The sequence below is a fragment of the Limulus polyphemus genome, unplaced genomic scaffold (genome assembly GCF_000517525.1).
Source record: "Limulus polyphemus unplaced genomic scaffold, Limulus_polyphemus-2.1.2 Scaffold3147, whole genome shotgun sequence".
Lineage (NCBI taxonomy): Eukaryota > Metazoa > Arthropoda > Merostomata > Xiphosura > Limulidae > Limulus > Limulus polyphemus.
Genome location: NW_013668757.1, coordinates 99,670 through 119,996, shown reverse-complemented (window position 1 = coordinate 119,996; position 20,327 = coordinate 99,670). Strand labels below are relative to the sequence as shown.

Below are 20,327 nucleotides of genomic sequence, written 5' to 3'. Positions count from 1 at the left end.
CAAACTAAGCGACAACCTTCGTCTTGTTTGTCGCGTTTCCCAAACTTTTGTCATCCTTTCAATAAATATGGTTTCTTGAGTGACGAGATGTAATACGCGAATACACATTAAATTGCTATATGTGTTGTAGTAATTACTTATTACTTTCATGAAGAATGGATATATTAAAAAACTGAATTTTGCATTATTGGTTCTACCTAATCGCTTGCGTCCCTAGGGGCGACAACACTATTTGGAAAACGCTGGTGTAAATGATAAGATTTAGCAAAAGTAATCTTACAGCATTAGATTCTATCAACACGCTACGTCGTACAATTTTAACTCTTATAATTCCGAAAATAAAGCCAAAACAGCTATAAAAAATTTTTAACAATTGGAAGCGCTGATTTTGCCAGGTAAATTTGCTTGGTACCTGTGTTTGAACGATGTGGCCGACGTTACGAGAGTTACAACACTTAAATACCGTATTTTTCGGAATATCAGACGCACCGGTGTATAAGACGCACCCTTATTTTGAAGACAAAGTTTTGGGGGGGAAAAAAGCTACAGTTGCATTTGAAAGATTTTTATTGAACAAAAATTCAATTTGATACTTTAAAAATTAGTATACATTGTTCTAAACACAAAAGAGCTCAAAACATCAAAATAAGAGAATACAGTAAATCAATAAAAGGTTTATTGTTATTTAGTTTGGTTTAAAACCTACAAAATCTTCATTGCTTTCACTGTGATTTATTTTTTTATTATTTAGGGAGCATTATAAATAGTTATGTTTTGAAAAGGAAAAAAAGCTACTATTGTTATAAATAACACATTCAATTAAACTAAACTATGCATGCCTATTTAAATATATTTACACGTGGCTTGTGTATATCGTATATATACATATATATTATTCATACCTTCGGCAATCTGAGGGTCGCGGGTTCGAATCCCCGTCCCACCAAACATGCTCACCCTTTCAGCCGTGTGGGTGTTATAATGTGACAATCAATCCCACTATTCGTTGATAAAAGAGTAGCCCAAGAGTTGGCGGTGGGTGGTGATGACTAGCTGCCTTCCCTCTAGTCTTACACTGCTAAATTAGGGGACGACTAGCGCAGATAGCCCTCGTGTAGCTTTGCGCGAAATTCAAAAACAAACAACATACCTTCGGTGTATAGGACGCAAGCAGATTTCGCCATCAAATTTTGGGGTAAAAAAGTGCGTCTTATACACCGAAAAATACGGTAGGTGTCAATTCACAACATGTTTGAGGTCAAATAATATAGACACCAATAACAATGATCGACCAACAGTATTCTTCGTCATATAGAATATCAATATCATTACATATTTCACTTCTTATCACCTAGCGCAGCTGTGATAATTTTAAAACTGGATTACTCTTACTTGTGACATTAAATAACACAAAAATACCAAAACTTAATATAATGTTATATTTTTGAGATCATATTTCCCTGTTTTATATCTAGCTCTCCAGAATTGCTAAGTAATACAACAGGAAAGTAAGTAACAAGTTAATCCGAAAGTCATACGTATAATTTATTCTCTAAAACTAGTCAAAGCAAATATATATAAATATAACCAAAAATTAAATTCCTAAAATGTTACCATTCTTTTAATCAGTGCTAAGTAAGTTAAAGCAGAAAATAGTAAATCGCCTAAATTAAAAATCTATGTGCCCCCAGTGATTCAGTGATAAGTCTGCGAATTTATATTGCTAAAATCCGGGTTTCGATACCCGTGGTGGGCTCAGCACAGACAGCCCATTGTGTAGCTTTGTGCTTAACTGCAAAGAAACAAACTATTCCATATGCAGTACCAAAACAATTATAAAAAAATTGGATGGTTTTCCTGTTGTTAAGCACACAATGGGCTATGTGTACTATGCACAAGACAAGTATCGAAATTTGGTTTTTAGCGATATAAGCCCTTCACACTTAACGCTGAGCTACTGAGGTTATATGGATCTTTTTATTACATGCCGTAAGGGAACATTTTAATGTTTCCAAACTCTTTTCGCTTGTAAGTACTATGTTTACTGAAAAAACTATAAGAATATTTTTCACATATATTCATATCATATTGGTAGAGTGATATAACATAAAATTAAAGGACAACAAGGGACCTTTTGGCCCATCTAGGTTGTCCTATCCACTAAATTTAACTAAGCTCTAAAAGACTCAAAGCCGGCTCTTATCATTCAAATACTTATCAAGGTTCCCTTATATTCACTGCTTCTACCAAATCTGAAAGTAACCTATTCCAGAAGAAACCGCTCTGTTAGAAATACAAAGCTGAGGATTACTTCTTTCCTACAAAAGTTTATATTTGTGTTCCCTAATATTACCATTAAATATGAAAAAAGATAATACATCAACATCATCAATTCCCTTAACAATCTTAAGCGCCTCAATCATATCCCCTCTGATTCTTCTTTTTTCAAGAGAAAACAGGTTAAAAGATCTTTACCTATCCTCAAATGATAACATTTACATCTCGTATATCATCCTAGTAACCCTCCTCTGAACCCTTTCCACCAATTCAATGTCCTTTCTAAGGTAAGGAGCACAAGAATGAACATAGTACTCCAAATGTGGCCTAACCAGTGACCTATCCAAGGAAAATTATAATCTCTTTAAACTTTTATTTAGTGTTTCTGTAGATACAACCTAAAATCCTATTTGCCCTACCACTAGAAATAGCACACTGCTTGTATGGCTTAATAGACTTGGTTTTATAACACTGTTAAGGTTATTCCCATCTAAATTATAATTATAATTCAAATTGTGATACCTCACATGCATTATCTTGCATTTATTATGATTAGAAGTCATCTGATATTTGTTCGTCAAACTCACTAAATAATCCAAATCATTTTGTAAGGCAGTAGCATTCTTCTCACAGCCAGTAACACCCAAACATTAATGTTATTAACCACTCCTTCATCTATGGCATTGATGTAAATAAAAAAGAGCATTTGAGCTTTGAAGCCCATTTAGAACAACCCTCTGCTTTTTTCCATCTAGCCACTCTTATAAAACAGAAATAGCAAAGGTCCTAAGGCTGAGCCCTGAGGTACCCCACTTGTGACATTAATCCAACTTGACTGAACAACCCTCTGCTTTCTTCCATCTAGCCACTCGTATAAATCAGAAAGAGCAAAGGTCCTAAGACTGAGCCCTGAGGTACCCCACATGTGACATTAATCCAATTTGACTGAACAACCCTCTGCTTTCTTCCATCCAGCTACTCTTCTATCCAATTTGGTAACTCATCCCCAACACCTATAGAACTAATTTTTTTACAAGTCTTTTATGTAACACCTTGTCAAATGCTTTTTGAAAATCCAGATACACCACATCTACACCTGTACCATAATCTACATACGCATTAACCTCTTCAAAGAATGTCAAACGATTAGTTAAGCAAGACGTTCCCCTAGTGCAATCATGATTACTATCCATCAAATATTTATAATTTGTTAAATGACTTTGCAAAGCAGCTTTTACCAGTCTTTCTAAAATTTTTCGCATCACTAATGTAAGACCAATAGGCTTATAATTGCTGGGACAATTTTTATCACATTGGCCTACTTCCAATCTTTTGGTATCCGCCAACTATTCAAGGACTTAAAAAGAATAATAACAAGTGGCTTGCATATCCAATCTTTAACTTCTTTCAAAACATATTGGCAAATATTATCCAACCCCAGGTGATTAACTATTATTTAAACTTCCCAATTTTTCGTAACAAGCTCAGAATTAATGTGATCATCTTGTTCAATTTAGTTTCATCCAGCAACTGTTCGATTTAATGAATATTACTTAAATATTCATTAGTAAAAACTGAAGAAAAAATAGAATTTAATAACCAAATCATCTCATAATCATCAGATATTAGCCTTCCAATATCATCCTTCGAAGATCCTACTTCCATCCTCACATTTTGCTTACCGTTAATGTGTTTTAAGAAATACTTACAAAAATTTTTATATTTTCAGTCAACCTTTTATCATATAGTTTTTGATTTCCTAATTTCCCGTTTAACCAACTATCTTAGTCTTCTATAGCCTTCCAAATCGCCCATCATTGCAGTAAATTTAAAGTTGTTATGTTATTTATAATCTTTTTCTTTAATATTAGAATCTGTACCCTTTGTCAGCCAACCTGTTTGTTTGTTTATTTAAACATACAGCCACACTTTTTTGTCGATAAGGAACAAGCATAACTTTTCCACATTTTATCAGTATTTCCAACTAATTCAGTTGCCAAATTTATGGCAGATAATTATTTTCTTATCTCTTCAAAATTTGTTTTTATTTAAATTTGGAACCAAAATTTAATTATTACTTATCTCCATATGTAACAAAACATGAAATCTAATCGAATAACGATCATTTGCACCCAGATGATCCCCAACCTCTCCCCTTCAACCATTTTTTATTACAGTTGAATTAATTATAAAAATGATACTTCAAAAACGGTTGTTTAAATAAAAACACACTTGTATAACCGCTGTATAAAACATCTGAGCGCTAGTTTTTAATGATGTGTGGTTCGTCCTTAACATTCTTCAATATCTATCACGGCCGAAGGCATCAGAATGTATGTTGTTGTTTTTTCTCGTGAAGTAGGTTAATTGTCACATAGAAAGGAGAATTGCTGGGCTTGTGAAGCCGATGATCCCAGTCAAGCAGCTGAGAATGTTATATTTGTCATACTGATATAGAATACAGTTACTTTTTACAGAGGAACTCACATGTTCTTGAATAACTATAACTGGTCTTAAGTTACATATGCTTTAGGTGTCTCGTTTTGTGATGTAATGACATTTTCGATAATTTATAAGACACGTTACCGTTTTTTTTTTCATTTTTAAATCATGTAACGGTGTTCATACGTTTTTTTCCTTGTAAAGTAGGCAACTTGTTCTTTCTCAGTTGTTAGTCTTAATTCAGTTCTGTAGAACACACTTTTTTAACAACACGCATTTAGATCACAATTTTTATTCTCAACTTGGAAGGCGTGTAATTCTAAAGGTAAGATGTTATCAATAGATCAATTTGTTTTACTGACTGGTAGCCTCAGTGACGTACAAAATCCGTTGTTAAACCATACAAAACAAACAGAATCAGAAACTACATCTAAAAGCTCCTCCTCGGATACATTTGAAGAACACAACCCAAATTGTAAGACAATGGCCAATACTGTTATTTCTTTATGTTTCTTAACCTTTACATTTTTAAGAGGTTAGACTTTTATTATAGATTTTGGTGAGTTATATTTGTAAAGTTATATTTAAACAATAAATATGTGAGTTGTAGTTCAAAAACAGAAAGTAGTAACATAGAAAATAATTCCTTAATGTATCATAAAATAATGCGAATTTCACGAATGTACATTTAGTTTTCTGTATCGCTATTCTCTACATTATCCCAGAAAGTTTTCTTGATAATTAATTATATATATCCTCTACAATATCCCAGAAAGTTTCCTTGATAGTTAATTATATATATTATCTACAGTATCCCAGAAAGTTTCCTTGATAATTAATTATAAAAATAAAGACTATAAATCGAATGAAATAATATGAAAAAGATAAATGTTAGTAAGCACCATCTGATGTCACCTACCATTTCGCCCATAGCAACATGCCCCTTGAGAAAATGGCATAATCCTATTATACCATCTAGCAATGTGAACATGGCAACACGTCCCCTTGTGTATCAGTATGAATGAGATAAATATTATGTCAATGCCCTCTGCACATTATACAGACTTGTCGAAATTGGGTGAAGGTCGTATTTGTTTACTTACAGCTCCAGGGTCCTATCTCATACTACTAATAACAACAGTTTAGCTTATCATTAAAACCTCTTTTGTACCTTGGTCCCAGACTCTACGTCCTACTCCACAGTGCTGTATTAAATAATCTCTCGTAACAATAACCTCCTTAAGTCCATCACCTGTACAAGCCAAAGGCTGAAATCTGTTCTTTACCAGAGTCTGCTCTTTGTAATTAAATCTATCACCACTAGCCCTATTATTACTGCTTCCAGCCTCCCGGAAGTAATCACTAGCCCCTGTATCCCTCGCATTCAAGAGCTTAATTTCCTTCTTAAATCCTGTTATAATGCTTGCAGTTTACCCTTCTCTTTGTCCATTTAAAACAGCCTTCAGTTTCTCCTCCAACTTACAAACGCTATATACAAATTGTACACTTTCACTTCTAACATCTATAAATATATATGTCAGCCCTGAATTCTCAATAAAACCCAGTTATTGCACCAATCACACTTACACACTGTAAACACTTACATTTATACTATTCTTAACCATTGTAGTGTTGGAATAACAATAATAAAATGATGACCAATCCCATTATTCGTTGGTAACAAATAGCCAAAGAGCTGGTGGTAGGTGGTGTTGAATAACTGCCTTATATCTAGTCTACCACTTCAAACTTAGTGGCCTGAGCTCCGTCTCGGTGAGGTAAAGTTCTTGGGGCTTATCTTTGATCATAAGTTTACTTTCATTTCTCACAGCTATGTGTCAAGTGTACAAGGGCAATGAACATCCTCCATGTCCTCTCTTCCATCTCTTGGGGAGCAGATCGATGTTCTATACTCAAGATCTATCATGCCCTCGTTCAATCCACACTGGACTATTGTTCTGCCAGGGTCTCTGCCTTCAAAATGTTGGATCCCATTCACTATCTGGGGCTTTGGCTCTGCATGGAGGCTTTCCACACTTCTCCAGTCCAGTGTGTGTCCCACGAATCTCTTCTTCACCTCTGCCCTTTGCAACTCTCTTTGCAGTATGCTACCAAGCTTCGATCCTTACCACAGCATCCCACCTGGGTTTGTGTCTTTCTTTCTTGGTGGGCTGTGCTCATCCAGAATAGATGGTCTGGAATTCCTTTTTCTTTTTTTTTTTTTTGACTTTAACATCCAGGCACAACTGGCTGAATTGGGTTTGTTATTGGATGACGTTCCTGTGATCAATGATCAGCCTATTCCACTATGGCTTATTATCATCCCAAAATGTGACCTTTCTTTGAGCCATCTGAGGAAGGTGGATGCTGCCGATTGGAAATACCGTCTTATCTTTGTCGAACATCTTTCGAACCATTCTTCTATTCCCGTTTATATGGATGGTTCGAAATCAGGTGATTATTTGGGCTTTGCCATGGTTTGTTGTGGCTCGGTGGTTGCTCACTGGATCCCCTTTACAGTTTCTGTGTTTGCTGCCAAGTTGTATGCCGTTTCTCTTGCCTTGGATCATGTAGAAGCTATGCAGTACACTAACTGTACTATTTACACTGACTCTCTTAGCTCTCTACTAGCCCTGGAATCGCTTCACGTTAGTTCTTACCCTGTTCTCGTAGATATTCAGAAACGACTGGCCCATTTTTCTCTATTTTCATCCACTATTTCTGAATACCTTGCCACGTCGGTATTCGCGAGAAACAGCTCACTGACACCGCATCTATGTCTGTTTGCTCTGGTGCCTCCACGGCCGTGCCTGTCCTTTATATGGACTGCAGTCCTTTACTCAAAGCTCACATTTGCGCCAGTTGGCAATCAGCTTTGGGTAAACAACGTCGTTACAAGCTTTTCCAGGTTAGACCAACAGTTGCTCTCTGGTCGTCTTCTCTCCATAAAGATCGAAAGGGGGAAGTTGTTTTGGTTGGGCCATGCATTGGTCGTAGTTTTTTAACTCATCGTTTTCTCTTATCTGGTACTTACCCATCAATGTGTAGGCTTTGTCACACTCAAGTCACAATATTCCGCCCCCCCCCCCAGTGGCACAGCGGTATGTCTGCGGACTTACAAAGCTAGATATCCGTGGTGGGCAGAACACAGATAGCCCATTGTGCATAACTACAAACAAATATAAACAAACAAGTGACAGTCGTCCCTCATCTTCAAATGACAGAATAGAGGAATAGCAGCTAGTCAATGCAACCCACCACCAACTCTTTGGCTACTCTAACCAGATAGTGGTATTTGACCGTCACACTTATAACGCAAACATCGTCCCAAAGTGTGGAGCCTGTCTTTGCGACATTATGGGCCGTCAGCTTCACAGTTCGACATGCTAACCACTATGACACGACTAGTTAAGGAAATATATAATCCTCTATGTGTGTGACATTTAAGCTTTTTTATTTTTGAAACAGCATTTCTAGAACCATAAAATTAATTTCTATAACATGATAACACATCATATAAGCTCACAAAGTATTTAATGAATCTAGAAAACACCTTTGACAACCTCGAGGAATACCTGTCAAATCCCAGAATACATTTGGTGAATACGGAATATTGTTCAATATAGCAGTTCGTCAGAATATTTTATATCCAGAAGCCCCCAGTGGCACAGCGGCATGTCTGCGGACTAATGACGCTAGAATCCGGGTTTCGATACCCGTGGTGGGTAGAGCACAGATAGCCCATTGTGTAGCATTGTGCTTAATTACAAAAAACTGAAACTTATACCCAGAAAAAAATTCAACCATCTGGATATTCAGTGAATCTAAGCATATAAAGAATTTTATTATTTCCAAATGACTTCTCGTTGGATATCCTATCAAGTCAATATAACTATGTTTTTTGTTAAAACGAAATATTAAAAGTTATATATATACACACACATATATATGGATTGTTAACAATAGAGCGTCTAGTGTGAGAGAAATATTTTCAGAAAATCATTTTTACAATATTAGCGTTTTTTTTAATGTGATAAGCTTCGTTCATCGACCAAAAGGGGACGCCAGTCCGACTTCATGCATCATACAAATGTAAGTGTAATTATTTGTAATAAATTCTCCACATATTTCTAATTTATACAAAGCATAGAAAGACACGCCATAACAATACTACAGCATGTGGGTTTTATTTTTGTCAGCCATTCATGTTATGAGACAAACATCAAAAATATAACATCTTCACATGCTGTTAGCAATGCCCGATAATTAGAAACTCACCGTCTTCCAATGGCGCGTCATAACGTTCATAATCTTTGGGCAGCACTTGTTCTGTTACTGGCTGGCACTTGATAGAAGTAATGGAGCCACTCCTGTGCCAAAAAAAAAGAATATATATATATATATATATAGCTGCGATTATTACTGAAATAGGGACTGTTTAATACATATTTAAGTAATACCCACGAGACCCATTACGAATAAAAAAATAATGCACTTGGTGAAGACACGATATTTTTTCGGAACACAATTTGTCAAAATTATTACACACAGAAAAAAATATTATAAGTTGCAAAACTGTTCTATGAGCTAAAGATATATTTTGTCAGAAATATTTATAATTAACTGTTCTATGAAGCTAAAGATATATTTTGTCAGAAATATTTATAATTAACTGTTCTATGAAGCTAAAGATATATTTTGTCAGAAATATTTATAATTAACTGTTCTATGAAGCTAAAGATATATGTTGTCAGAAATATTTTTAATTAACTGTTCTATGAAGCTAAAGATATATGTTGTCAGAAATATTTTTAATTAACTGTTCTATGAAGCTAAAGATATATGTTGTCAGAAATATTTTTAATTAACTGTTCTATGAAGCTAAAGATATATTTTGTCAGCAATATTTTTAACGTAAGGAAACAAATTCTCTTGTTTTAATCCTCTATTCACTTAACATTTACCTTTTGGGCCAGTTTTGAAATAATAACTTGTCTCTGATCACAATACGATAAAACAGGTTTGTTAACTTTCTTTAATAATCTCCATCCTTAGTGTACATCGCCCTTTCTAAATATATAATTTTAATAAATCCTTTTCTAAAGTTTTTCATCGGCGTGCTTTATTCACCGTAGTTTCTAAATTGAAACTTATTTAAATATCTGGTTTGTTCTATGTGAATAAGCTTAATTTTTTGCTATGTATATCATCTTAAACGACTTTGCATATCCTAAATTTGGTATTTGTGATAAGATTGATATTTTCAACCTGAACGGCGCCTTATGCGACACGTAAGCGAAACGGCCAGGTCAGGAACTCCTATGGTTCAAGCATAGCCATTTCTAATTTGTTGACCAGAAAGAAAACAACCAGTCAGCAGCATCCACCGCCTAAGCGGTTTTTTATTGTCGAATAGCAGGATTGAAGTCACATCTACAACCCCCCCCCCCCTCAGCCTAGCTGAAAACGCTGTTTGAAACTTCAACCTTGATGTTAGAAACCCAGTGCGCCTACTATTGGACCACACTGGACTCTGAGATAATAAGAAACTGTAATATTAAAGCTTTCAAACCAGAGTCGCTAAGCCAACGACAGCGTAAACAGGCCAATTTCTTCACGCACACAAATGTATAGTAAAAAAAAATAACACGGCATAATTATGCTTTTAAGAAAAGGACCATGAAATCCAGAATAAGACTTGTTTGTCAAAAGTTCGATTTTATTATATAATACAACAACAGAACAAATACTAGAATACAGGTATGGAGAAAATAAAATACAAGGTATAAAAATTGAGGTAAAAATATTTAATCTGTAGCATAATAAACATATGCGTTTAGAGCCTGTTGCTTGTGTGTTATTGCCATGATACGTTGTTTATGTATTGTTGCCATGGTAATATGTATAACTTAATTATATTACAATTGACTATCGGTGAGTAAGTAGTAAATTTACGAACTAACAATGTTAAAATACAAGGTTTGTTTCTCCGCGAATAGTACCTTCACGTTGAACAAATCCTGTATGCGTAATTAAGATTTGCATACCAATTTTAACTATATTTGTGGATACGATGTTTTTAAATGTCATAAGCATATTTTGCTTTGTTTGACATAAAGCCTGTGCTCTGTTGGCGTATCTCATTGTTTGATTCCGTGCCTCGAAATAAAGAGACCAGTTTTAAGATTCGAATTCGAGTGGTATAACGGTGTAAGCTGACTCAAATTCTATAGTCGTTAAATCAGTCGTGAACGTGACAAAGTAACGACGTAAGTTAGAAAATACACACAATTTTGGGCCTAATGTTGACCAGACACTTTTTGTTTTCACCTGTTAATGTATACTCCATTTGTTACGAATATTTGAATGTTTGAAAACTAAAACAGTTTCCTTAAAAGCAAGTAAGTTAGTTTTCGGTGTAAGGTGTTAGTAAACACTGAAAACACGATAGTTATTTTATTAAAATTTCCAGGAAGGAATAAACAAATAAAGATTCCTCAAACGAACATTGCGCTTTAGAATAAACTCGATGAGCAATTACAAAATAATTATACGTTAAAAGTCAAACAGAACAGGTACACAGGCATGTCCATATGGGTGGTGTAAAGTGGGATTCCCCATTTGAAAGATCAGGCATGAAAGTGTTAGTTTTTGAGTGGATGGGTGGGACAGTCATACTGCCCCCCCCCACTAGATCTTTGCCCCCTCTTATGCCTTCACTTCCAAATAAAAAATTCCTAGAAACTCCACCGATTGGGTTAAACTCTTTACATTCAAATTTACCAAAACCATATAGACATGTATGTATGTGTATGTGTGTGTGTGTGTGTGATATACATATTATTAAACGAACTGTTCGAAAAAAGAAACATTACTACAGTACACGAAGACCGATCCTGAAGAATAAATTATACGCTTTTTGTATATTTAAGATTTTAATGGTTTGTTGCTTTGTTTTTTGTTAAGAATTGCATCAGAATGTTACATGGTAAAACGTCAAGATCGTGCCAGACTTCATTTAGTTTATCGGTATCTTTGTACATAATTCCAAAAGATGAATTAAATTAGCCAAAACATGCGATTTGCCCATTTACAGAGGTACGAGGCGATTCAATCAGTAAAAACTTCTAGGCTCTAAACAACTGCGTGAGGGAATATTTTACTCATAAATTGATGTGTAATTCTATTTATTATTAATTAGATATTCTGGATTAATAAATGTTTTAAATAATATATTTTTTTGTATTTATAGCAAATCTAGTAAAACTCGACGATTGTCCCTAATTGTGGACTACGGACCTGAAGGAAAGCAGCCAGTCAGTAACACCCTAACGTACACACAGATTATTGTTCGGCGAGTATTTTGTGGTATCGTTTGGATTCGAACTAGGATTGCCAGGTTCGACTTTCAGAGTTCTACCACAGGGTCATTCTGCGCCTTCACACGTCTGAGAGTTAACCACTGATCTGTATTATACAGATCAGTAGAGTTAACGTTCGTAGACAAAACCTTTTTATGTGAGATAAAAAAATAACATGCCTGCGGTATAGTGTTAATAACTGCAAAATTTCATAACTTAATAAATAATGATTTTTAAACCCAGAATTCACACTAAACTACAAAAACATGATAAACTTATATATCTGTCTATCATATCTGAGGTAAATTTCCCAGAATATATCCGTGATGAATAACATACTCTCAAGAACAATCATTTATCAATATGTATTTTACAACGTATTATCTTTATATGATAAAACATACTGAATGTAGGTGATCTTTAAACAAAGAAAGTGATTATACGGTATGCTCTTTATGATTTGAAATATATATACATAAACAATCATTTATCAATATGTCTTTTACAACGTATTATCGTTATATGATAAAACATACTGAATATAGGTGATCTTTAAACGAAGTTTACTTAAAGTTTTAAACGGTTATAGTTATGTAGCTAATTAAAGTTTAAAACGGTTATAGTTATGAACCAAATTAAAGTTCTAAACGGTTATAGTTACGGATATAATTAAAGTTTTAAACGGTTATAGTTATGGACCTAATTAAAGTTTAAAACGGTTATAGTTACGGATCTAATTAAAGTTTAAAACGGTTATAGTTACGAATCTAATTAAAGTTTTAAACGGTTATAGTTATGAACCTACTTAAAGTTTTAAACGGTTATAGTTATGAACCAAATTAAAGTTCTAAACGGTTATAGTTACGGATCTAATTAAAGTTTTAAACGGTTATAGCTGTGGATCTAATTAAAGTTTTAAACGGTTATAATTATAGACCTACTTAAAGTTTTAAACGGTTATAGCTGTGGATCTAATTAAAGTTTTAAACGGTTATAGCTGTGGACCAAATTAAAGTTTTAAACGGTTATAGTTACGGATCTAATTAAAGTTTTAAACAGTTATAGCTGTGGATCTAATTAAAGTTTTAGACGGTTATAGCTGTGAATTTAATTAAAGTTTTAAACGGTTATAGCTGTGAATTTAATTAAAGTTTTAAACGGTTATAGCTGTGGACCAAATTAAAGTTTTAAACGGTTATAGTTACGGATCTAATTAAAGTTTTAAACAGTTATAGCTGTGGATCTAATTAAAGCTTTAAACGGTTATAGCTGTGGATCTAATTAAAGCTTTAAACGGTTATAGTTATGGACCTACTTAAAGTTTTAAACGGTTATAGCTGTGGATCTAATTAAAGCTTTAAACGGTTATATTTATGGACCTACTTAAAGTTTTAAACGGTTATAGCTGTGGATCTAATTAAAGTTTTAAACGGTTATAGTTATGGACCTACTTAAAGCTTTCTGCGGGTATAATTATGTATCTGATTATAGTGTATATTTATTTAATACGCTCAATGCATTTGACGGAATCTGAGTTCTTATGGAAAGTATATACAAGAGTGTCCTCTTTGTTCAGGTAGTTTTATAATTTAAAAATGTTAAGTATGTATTTCGGTAGGTATCTGAATTAGATTTTATAACTAAATTACTCCGTCATTATTCAGGAATATTCAAAGAATAAAACTTAGACAGCCAAGCTCGAAACTGGAATTTTCAATTATTGTGAAGCAAACGATATGTGATATAATTTATTTCAAAAACACTAATAACAACAATCAATTTTAGGTTTTCTTGTGAGAAAAAGTTTGTATTTTACCTGATGTTTTTTTTTTAATTTAGCGTAAATCTACTGTAAGGCTATCTACTCTAGCCGTCCCTAATTTTTAAGTGATATACTAGAGGAAAGGCCGCAACTCCACAACACCCACCGCCAACTCGTGTGCTACTCTAATCGAATAAGATACCCACTGCTTTAAAGTGTGGACCACGATGATTGTTTTTGTTTCTTATTGTTATTTGCTCGTTTTGTTGCGGTAATCAATCACGAATTCACAGTGCCCTACTTTACCTGAAATAATTGACTTACTTGATAATCTTTACATAAACATTTTCAAAATGAAATAAAACAAAAATGGGTTTGTCACTAAAAGTATCCTCTGTAGCTCAGCAGCAAGTCTGAGGGCTTATAAAGCTAAAAATCGTGTTCAGATACCCGTGGTGGGCAGAACACAGATAGCCCATTGTGTAGTTTTGTGGTTAACAACAAGCAAAACAAAGACAAAAAAGTATAGTTGAGATATTAAAATAGTCACAAAACGTAAGGAACTTTGCCCAAATTACTCCCACTAAAAAAGACAAATTTAAAACTATAAAACATCCATGTGAAATGAAATCTGCACAAACCGTTACTGAGTTTTAACTACACCTAAATACAGGATAATACAACAGCTGTCACTCAGATCGAATTGCATAACCACTATAAATATAACACTCGTTAATGTATACATCTGTATACTAGGATGGTCCTAAATGTGAATATAAACTCCTAATTCAACAGCTTTCTATGAATGTATTGGTTATCAAATTGAGAAGTAAGCCCCCCACATGGAGAAGAGTTGTAAACCTAAAGAAAACAACGAGGACATTTGTTAAGTTGTTTAAATGTATAGTCCCTTTACTCACCTTAGGTTGTTTAAATGTATAGTCATATATTCACCTTAGGTTGTTTAAATGTATAGTCATATATTCACCTTAGGTTATTAGGTTGTTTAGATGTACAGTTTGTATTCACTTTAAGTTGTCAGGATGTTTAGATGTACAGTTTTATATTCACCTTAGGTTATTAAGTTGTTTAAAAGTACAGTCCTTTACTCACCTTAGGTTATTAGGTTGTTTATATGTATATCCTTTACTGACCTTAAGTTGTTAGCTTGTTTAAATGTACAGTTTTTACTCACCTTAGATTGTTAGGTTGTTTAAATGCATAGTCCTTTACTCACCTTAGGTTATTAGGTTGTTTATATGTATAGTCCTTTACTGACCTTAAGTTGTTAGCTTGTTTAAATATACAGTTTTTACTCACCTTAGATTGTTAGGTTGTTTAAATGTACGGTTTTTACTCACCTTAGATTGTTAGGTTGTTTAAATGCATAGTCCTTTACTCACCTTAGGTTAGTAGGTTGTTTAGATATACAGTTTGTATTCACTTTAGGTTATTAAGTTGTTTAAGAGTACAGTCCTTTACTCACCTTAAGTTATTATGTTGTTTAGATGTATAGTCCTTTACTCACCATAGATTGTTAGGTTGTTTAAATGCATAGTCCTTTACTCACCTTAGGTTATTAGGTTGTTTATATGTATAGTCCTTTACAGACCTTAAGTTGTTAACTTGTTTAAATGTACAATTTTTACTCACCTTAGATTGTTGGGTTGTTTAAATGCATAATTTTATATTCACTTTAGGTTGTTAGGTTGTTTATATGTATAGTCCTTTACAGACCTTAAGTTGTTAGCTTGTTTAAATGTACAATTTTTACTCACCTTAGATTGTTGGGTTGTTTAAATGCATAGTTTTATATTCACTTTAGGTTGTTAGGTTGTTTATATGTATAGTCCTTTACTTACCTTAGGTTGTTTATATGTATAGTCCTTTACTTACCTTAGGTTGTTCAAATGTACAGTTTTTTACTCACCTTAGGTTGTGAGGCTGTTTAGATGTATAGTCTTATATTCAACTTAGGTTGTTAGGTTATTTAGATTTATAGTTTTTTACTCACCATAGGTTATTACGTTGTTTAGGTGTATATTCCTTAACTCACCTTAAGCTGTTAGGTTATTTAGATGTATAGTCCTTTTCTCACCTTAAGTTGTGAGGTTGTTTAGATATATAGTTCCTTACTCACCTTAGGTTGTTTAAATTTATAGTTTGTTATTCATCTTAGGTTGTTGGGTTATTTAGATGAGTAGTTTCTACTCACCTTAGGTTGTTACGTTGTTCAGATGTATAGTTTTTCATTCAATTTGTAGTGGTGAGTAAAGGACTATACATCTAAACCAGACATACTGCTTACGTTCCGCTACTATATAAAGCCTACTTTGTTCACTTGCTTTCGCTCTTCCAAGCAGCATTAGCGAGCCGTGAATTCAATGAAACTAGTCTGTTGTAGTGGGAATAGCGATTCAAAAACAAGATTAGGCTTCCACATCATGTTTTCTTCACTGACATTCGCGTTATGGTAAGGAAAATATATTAACAAATAAACGAGGAGAGTCAACTGAGGAGTTAACGCAATCTATTCATCATGATATCTTAACAGCCAACTGATGAGTGAACGAAATCTACTGGCTGTAATTTGCCGAAAACAATGAGGATAGCCATGTGATGAGCTGATAAAATCTATTAATTTCTCATCCACTGCTTAGTTTACATAAGAAATCGTATTATGATAATATATTTTTTAAAAGTTCAATTGTGTTGACATATTATTTTAAACTACCTTTTAGCAATTAACTTAAACCTATATGCATGTATATATAGGTTGACCAGTTTAACAATGTGATCTGTATTCCATTTTTTCATCTTTCATCATTATACACGCTATTTCCCTTACAACATCATTCGAATGTGCTATCACAATGTGCTTATTCTTCTTAATCTATGTATATATATATATATATATATATAAAAGGATGTTTGTTTATTTGCTTATTTTGCTCGCTATAGGAAACCAACAATGTGATCTATATTCCATTTTTTTCATCTTTCCTCATTATACACGCTATTTCACTTACAACATCATTCGAAGATCTTACCAGGTTGTCCAAGGACTGTACCTTATCAGCTTGCTCCATTTTTACAATGAATAGCATGCCAACTGTGGTCTGGAATATAGGTCGTTATCAGACGATCATTGAAGTCTCTCAAAAGTTTTATCCATGTTCTTTGGACAGAACCTGTTTCCAATCTTGTGATCTAGTTTAGGAAGATCTCAAGAATATGATCCTTCATCATATTCACTGTTACTGGACAGTTAGATGAATGCATGATCGTATCCCTCATAGTCTGCTCTGAATGAACTGGGTCGCCCAGTTTTGGTCAATGATCATTCAAACACTAGAATCTCTCCACACGACTCCTACCCACGCAGTTACGTCTTTTCTCATTAAACCATCTATTGCTTTAGACAGTGTGGGTCTCTGATCGTTTATTAATTCTGTATTGACCAATCCTGATCTTTACCTCCACTACCAGAAGTTTCATTATGTTTAATTCAATGCCTTCTGTCTGGATCTACTTGATGTTTTCCAGTAGACTTGGTTCCTCTACATCTTTCTTAACTTTATTGACCCATAACTTGACATATTTCAGTCTCTGTATCACTGCTTCATCTGCACTCTTTTTCAATGGTGATATAGTGAATAAGATTTGTTTTTTCGTTGCTCGGAGTAGCACTGGTTTGGCTAGAATCACCTGTCTTGCAGTAGTGTTGCCTAGACCAAGCCAAAAGCCTAGCGCCTCACAGTGTGACGGTTTTGCTGCTCCTGTTGCTATTCTCATTAATCCATTCTGCACCTTCTGTAACTTGATCATTGCTTATTTTGTCACTGATATACACAAGTGGATTCTATATTCCATTCTGGTCAAAACAATGTGCTTATTCTTCTTAATCTATCTATATATATAAGAGGTAGCTTGTTTATTTGCTTATTTTGCTCGCTATAGGAAACCAAACGGTTGAACTTACAAATTTACAAATAACTTCATAATAACCAGTTTTTTACTGCTATTTATTTTGTATTTGATGTAGTATTTAATAACGAAATTAACAATTAATGATTATTGCGCCATTTTTTTGTAATAAACATACAAACATAGGCACGTTTTGCACATAGAAATCATTATGGCGGGAGACACTCAGATCACCTTGCTGTCAATTCATTATTTCCAAAAACAGTTTTCTTTAAATAGTGCTAAGTGGTTTTATAAGTGATTCACTTTGTGAATTGCAAATTATTGTTTAGTGATACAGGTGATTATGCCACCCAAGAAACGCCCTTTCTATGGAAAGTCTTCTGCTGCTAAAAGAATGCAAGCACAAAGAGCAGCTGAAACAGAAGAAGAACGCAATCAAAGACTTCAAACACAAGCTGCTCAAATACAGGAAGATACTTTGGAACAACATAAAGTTAGATTTCGAGCTCATGCTGAAAGTCAGGCTACTCAGAGAGAACAAGAAACTGTTGAACAGCACAAAGCCAGAGTTCAGTCAGAATCATCAAGGCAAGCTGGATATAAACAACAAGAAACTTCTGAACAACGTCAAATCAGACTTCAAGCACAAAAATTAAGACAAATAACTTACAGAGAGCAAGAAACAGTGGAGCAACATAATGTACGACTTCAGGCTCAAAGAACAAGACAAGCTCAAACACGATCTAATTTCAAATAAAGCTTTGTTTGATTAAATGTTTTTTTATTTCTCGCATCACAGCTTTTGTCTACTTACTGAATAATTTGCTGAAAAATACTGATCTATACATTTCAAATCTAAATTTTCACCATGCAACGCCGGGTAACTCAGCTAGTATTATATATATAGCAGTAGTATTTAGTAAGTAGGTTGAATAATATGAGTGTTGTTGTTCTATGACGAGGAACCCACTTTGAGACTAATAATGGCTGGAGACGGCTTGAATGGGTAATGAAGAAAAACTTTAATATAACAGCAAATGTACAACGTTTCGACAAGGTTTTGTCATCTGTTCAGCTGTCTTAAAAAAAGGAACGCGTACGTATGAATGTAGATATCTCTGACTTAGCCATTCAGTAAACCTACCCTATATTTCTTTCCCTGCTCATAGTTCCTTCGTCTTAATTCTCCTCGTAGTGACGATACTAATTTCTTCAATAAAAGCTACGTTTTTCTCAAATCTCTATTTTCATATTTGATCACGACAAAGTACAGACAGTGCACCACGCGCTATGCCTTATTCGCTTTCACTCGACATATTAGTAGAATAATCATGGATAAATTCTGCATTTTACAAGGTTATTCCAGAACAAAAAATATTTGCACATCATCGTTATGCTTTTCTTCGGGATGATTTATACGACAGTAATGTAGATCTCAAAAAGCTTGGATGTCCTCGTTTTACAGCTTGATAATCATACTGTAATACAGGATATTCGAAAAGTTTGAAACCCTAGGTGATTTGTACCTTTCTTAATTTCAGATACGTGACTGTCCAAAAATCGAGTTAATTCTGCTGTATGACAGAGAAGATTGGTTTCAGTGGAAGGTTGCTGCCGAATTTTATGCACGCTATCTAGAGAGGGAGAAAAATCGTTAACAGAAAGTTGCTAGCTAAAGTTAAGGATACTAGCACTGTGGAACATTGACAATGACACGAATGTGCTTCGCAATATTCAAAGAGAATGAAATACCGTCTCCAAACTTGTTTCAAATTACAAATACAGCATGTGAAACACATTCTGTAAAATTCGTTGAAGCACCAATGGTTCCAAACTATTCATACAACCCGTAGTTTGAACTAACGACCCATTTTCCATCCTTTCGCTTGTCTCTCAGAATCGGTTATTTAGTGTGTAGTCAGTAATCATCGTTTCAATTTATATATATTTGTGAGATTGGACGCAAGATCAGTGAACGATTCAATTAACTGCAATCCTAAGGGACCTGTAACTCGACACAATCAAGTATTAGGATTGCCAGGCTTATATACTAAAAAGGGGGCATCTTACTTGATTGTGTCGAGTTACAGGTCCCTATAAGATGCCCCCTTTTTAGTATATAAACCTGGCAAAGAAAGCCAGCTGGGGATAGATAGATAATCGAGTCACGATAAGTCGATTCTGTTTGTGTGTTTTGCAGTCGCATAGAGCGAAGTTATCGAGCTTGTGAATCGCTGTGATTATAGCGCGTGTTTATGAAAGTCGTTAAGTTTAAAGCGACGAGAAACGTATTGACTGTGGAAGTTCTGTGTATTACAAAGTTTGTATCGAGAAAGAATAAACTAGTTTAAATTAAGAAAGGACTTGTATCGCTGAAGTTTCTCGGAAAGAATTTCTACGGGAATTATTAACGTAACACTATGCATTGCCGTTTATCTACTGTTTTTAACCCTTAAATATTATTTCCTGTGGCCTTACAACAATAATTGTAGCGTCCTCTACCGTGGGTCGAGTAAATTCTAGTTAGACTTATGTTGAAATTGTTTGTTTGTTTG

At 34.2% G+C, this 20,327-nt stretch overlaps 1 protein-coding gene across 1 annotated transcript in view; it reads right to left on the bottom strand.

The window, feature by feature from the left end:
- Positions 1-20,327, bottom strand: part of LOC111088116 (glycine receptor subunit alphaZ1-like) — an 85,141-nt gene that overhangs the window by 20,441 nt on the left and 44,373 nt on the right. Inside the window, exon 3 of the mRNA XM_022397107.1 lies at positions 8,998-9,089. Coding sequence (XP_022252815.1) covers positions 8,998-9,089 — 92 coding nt within the window. The remainder of the gene's footprint in view (positions 1-8,997; positions 9,090-20,327) is intronic.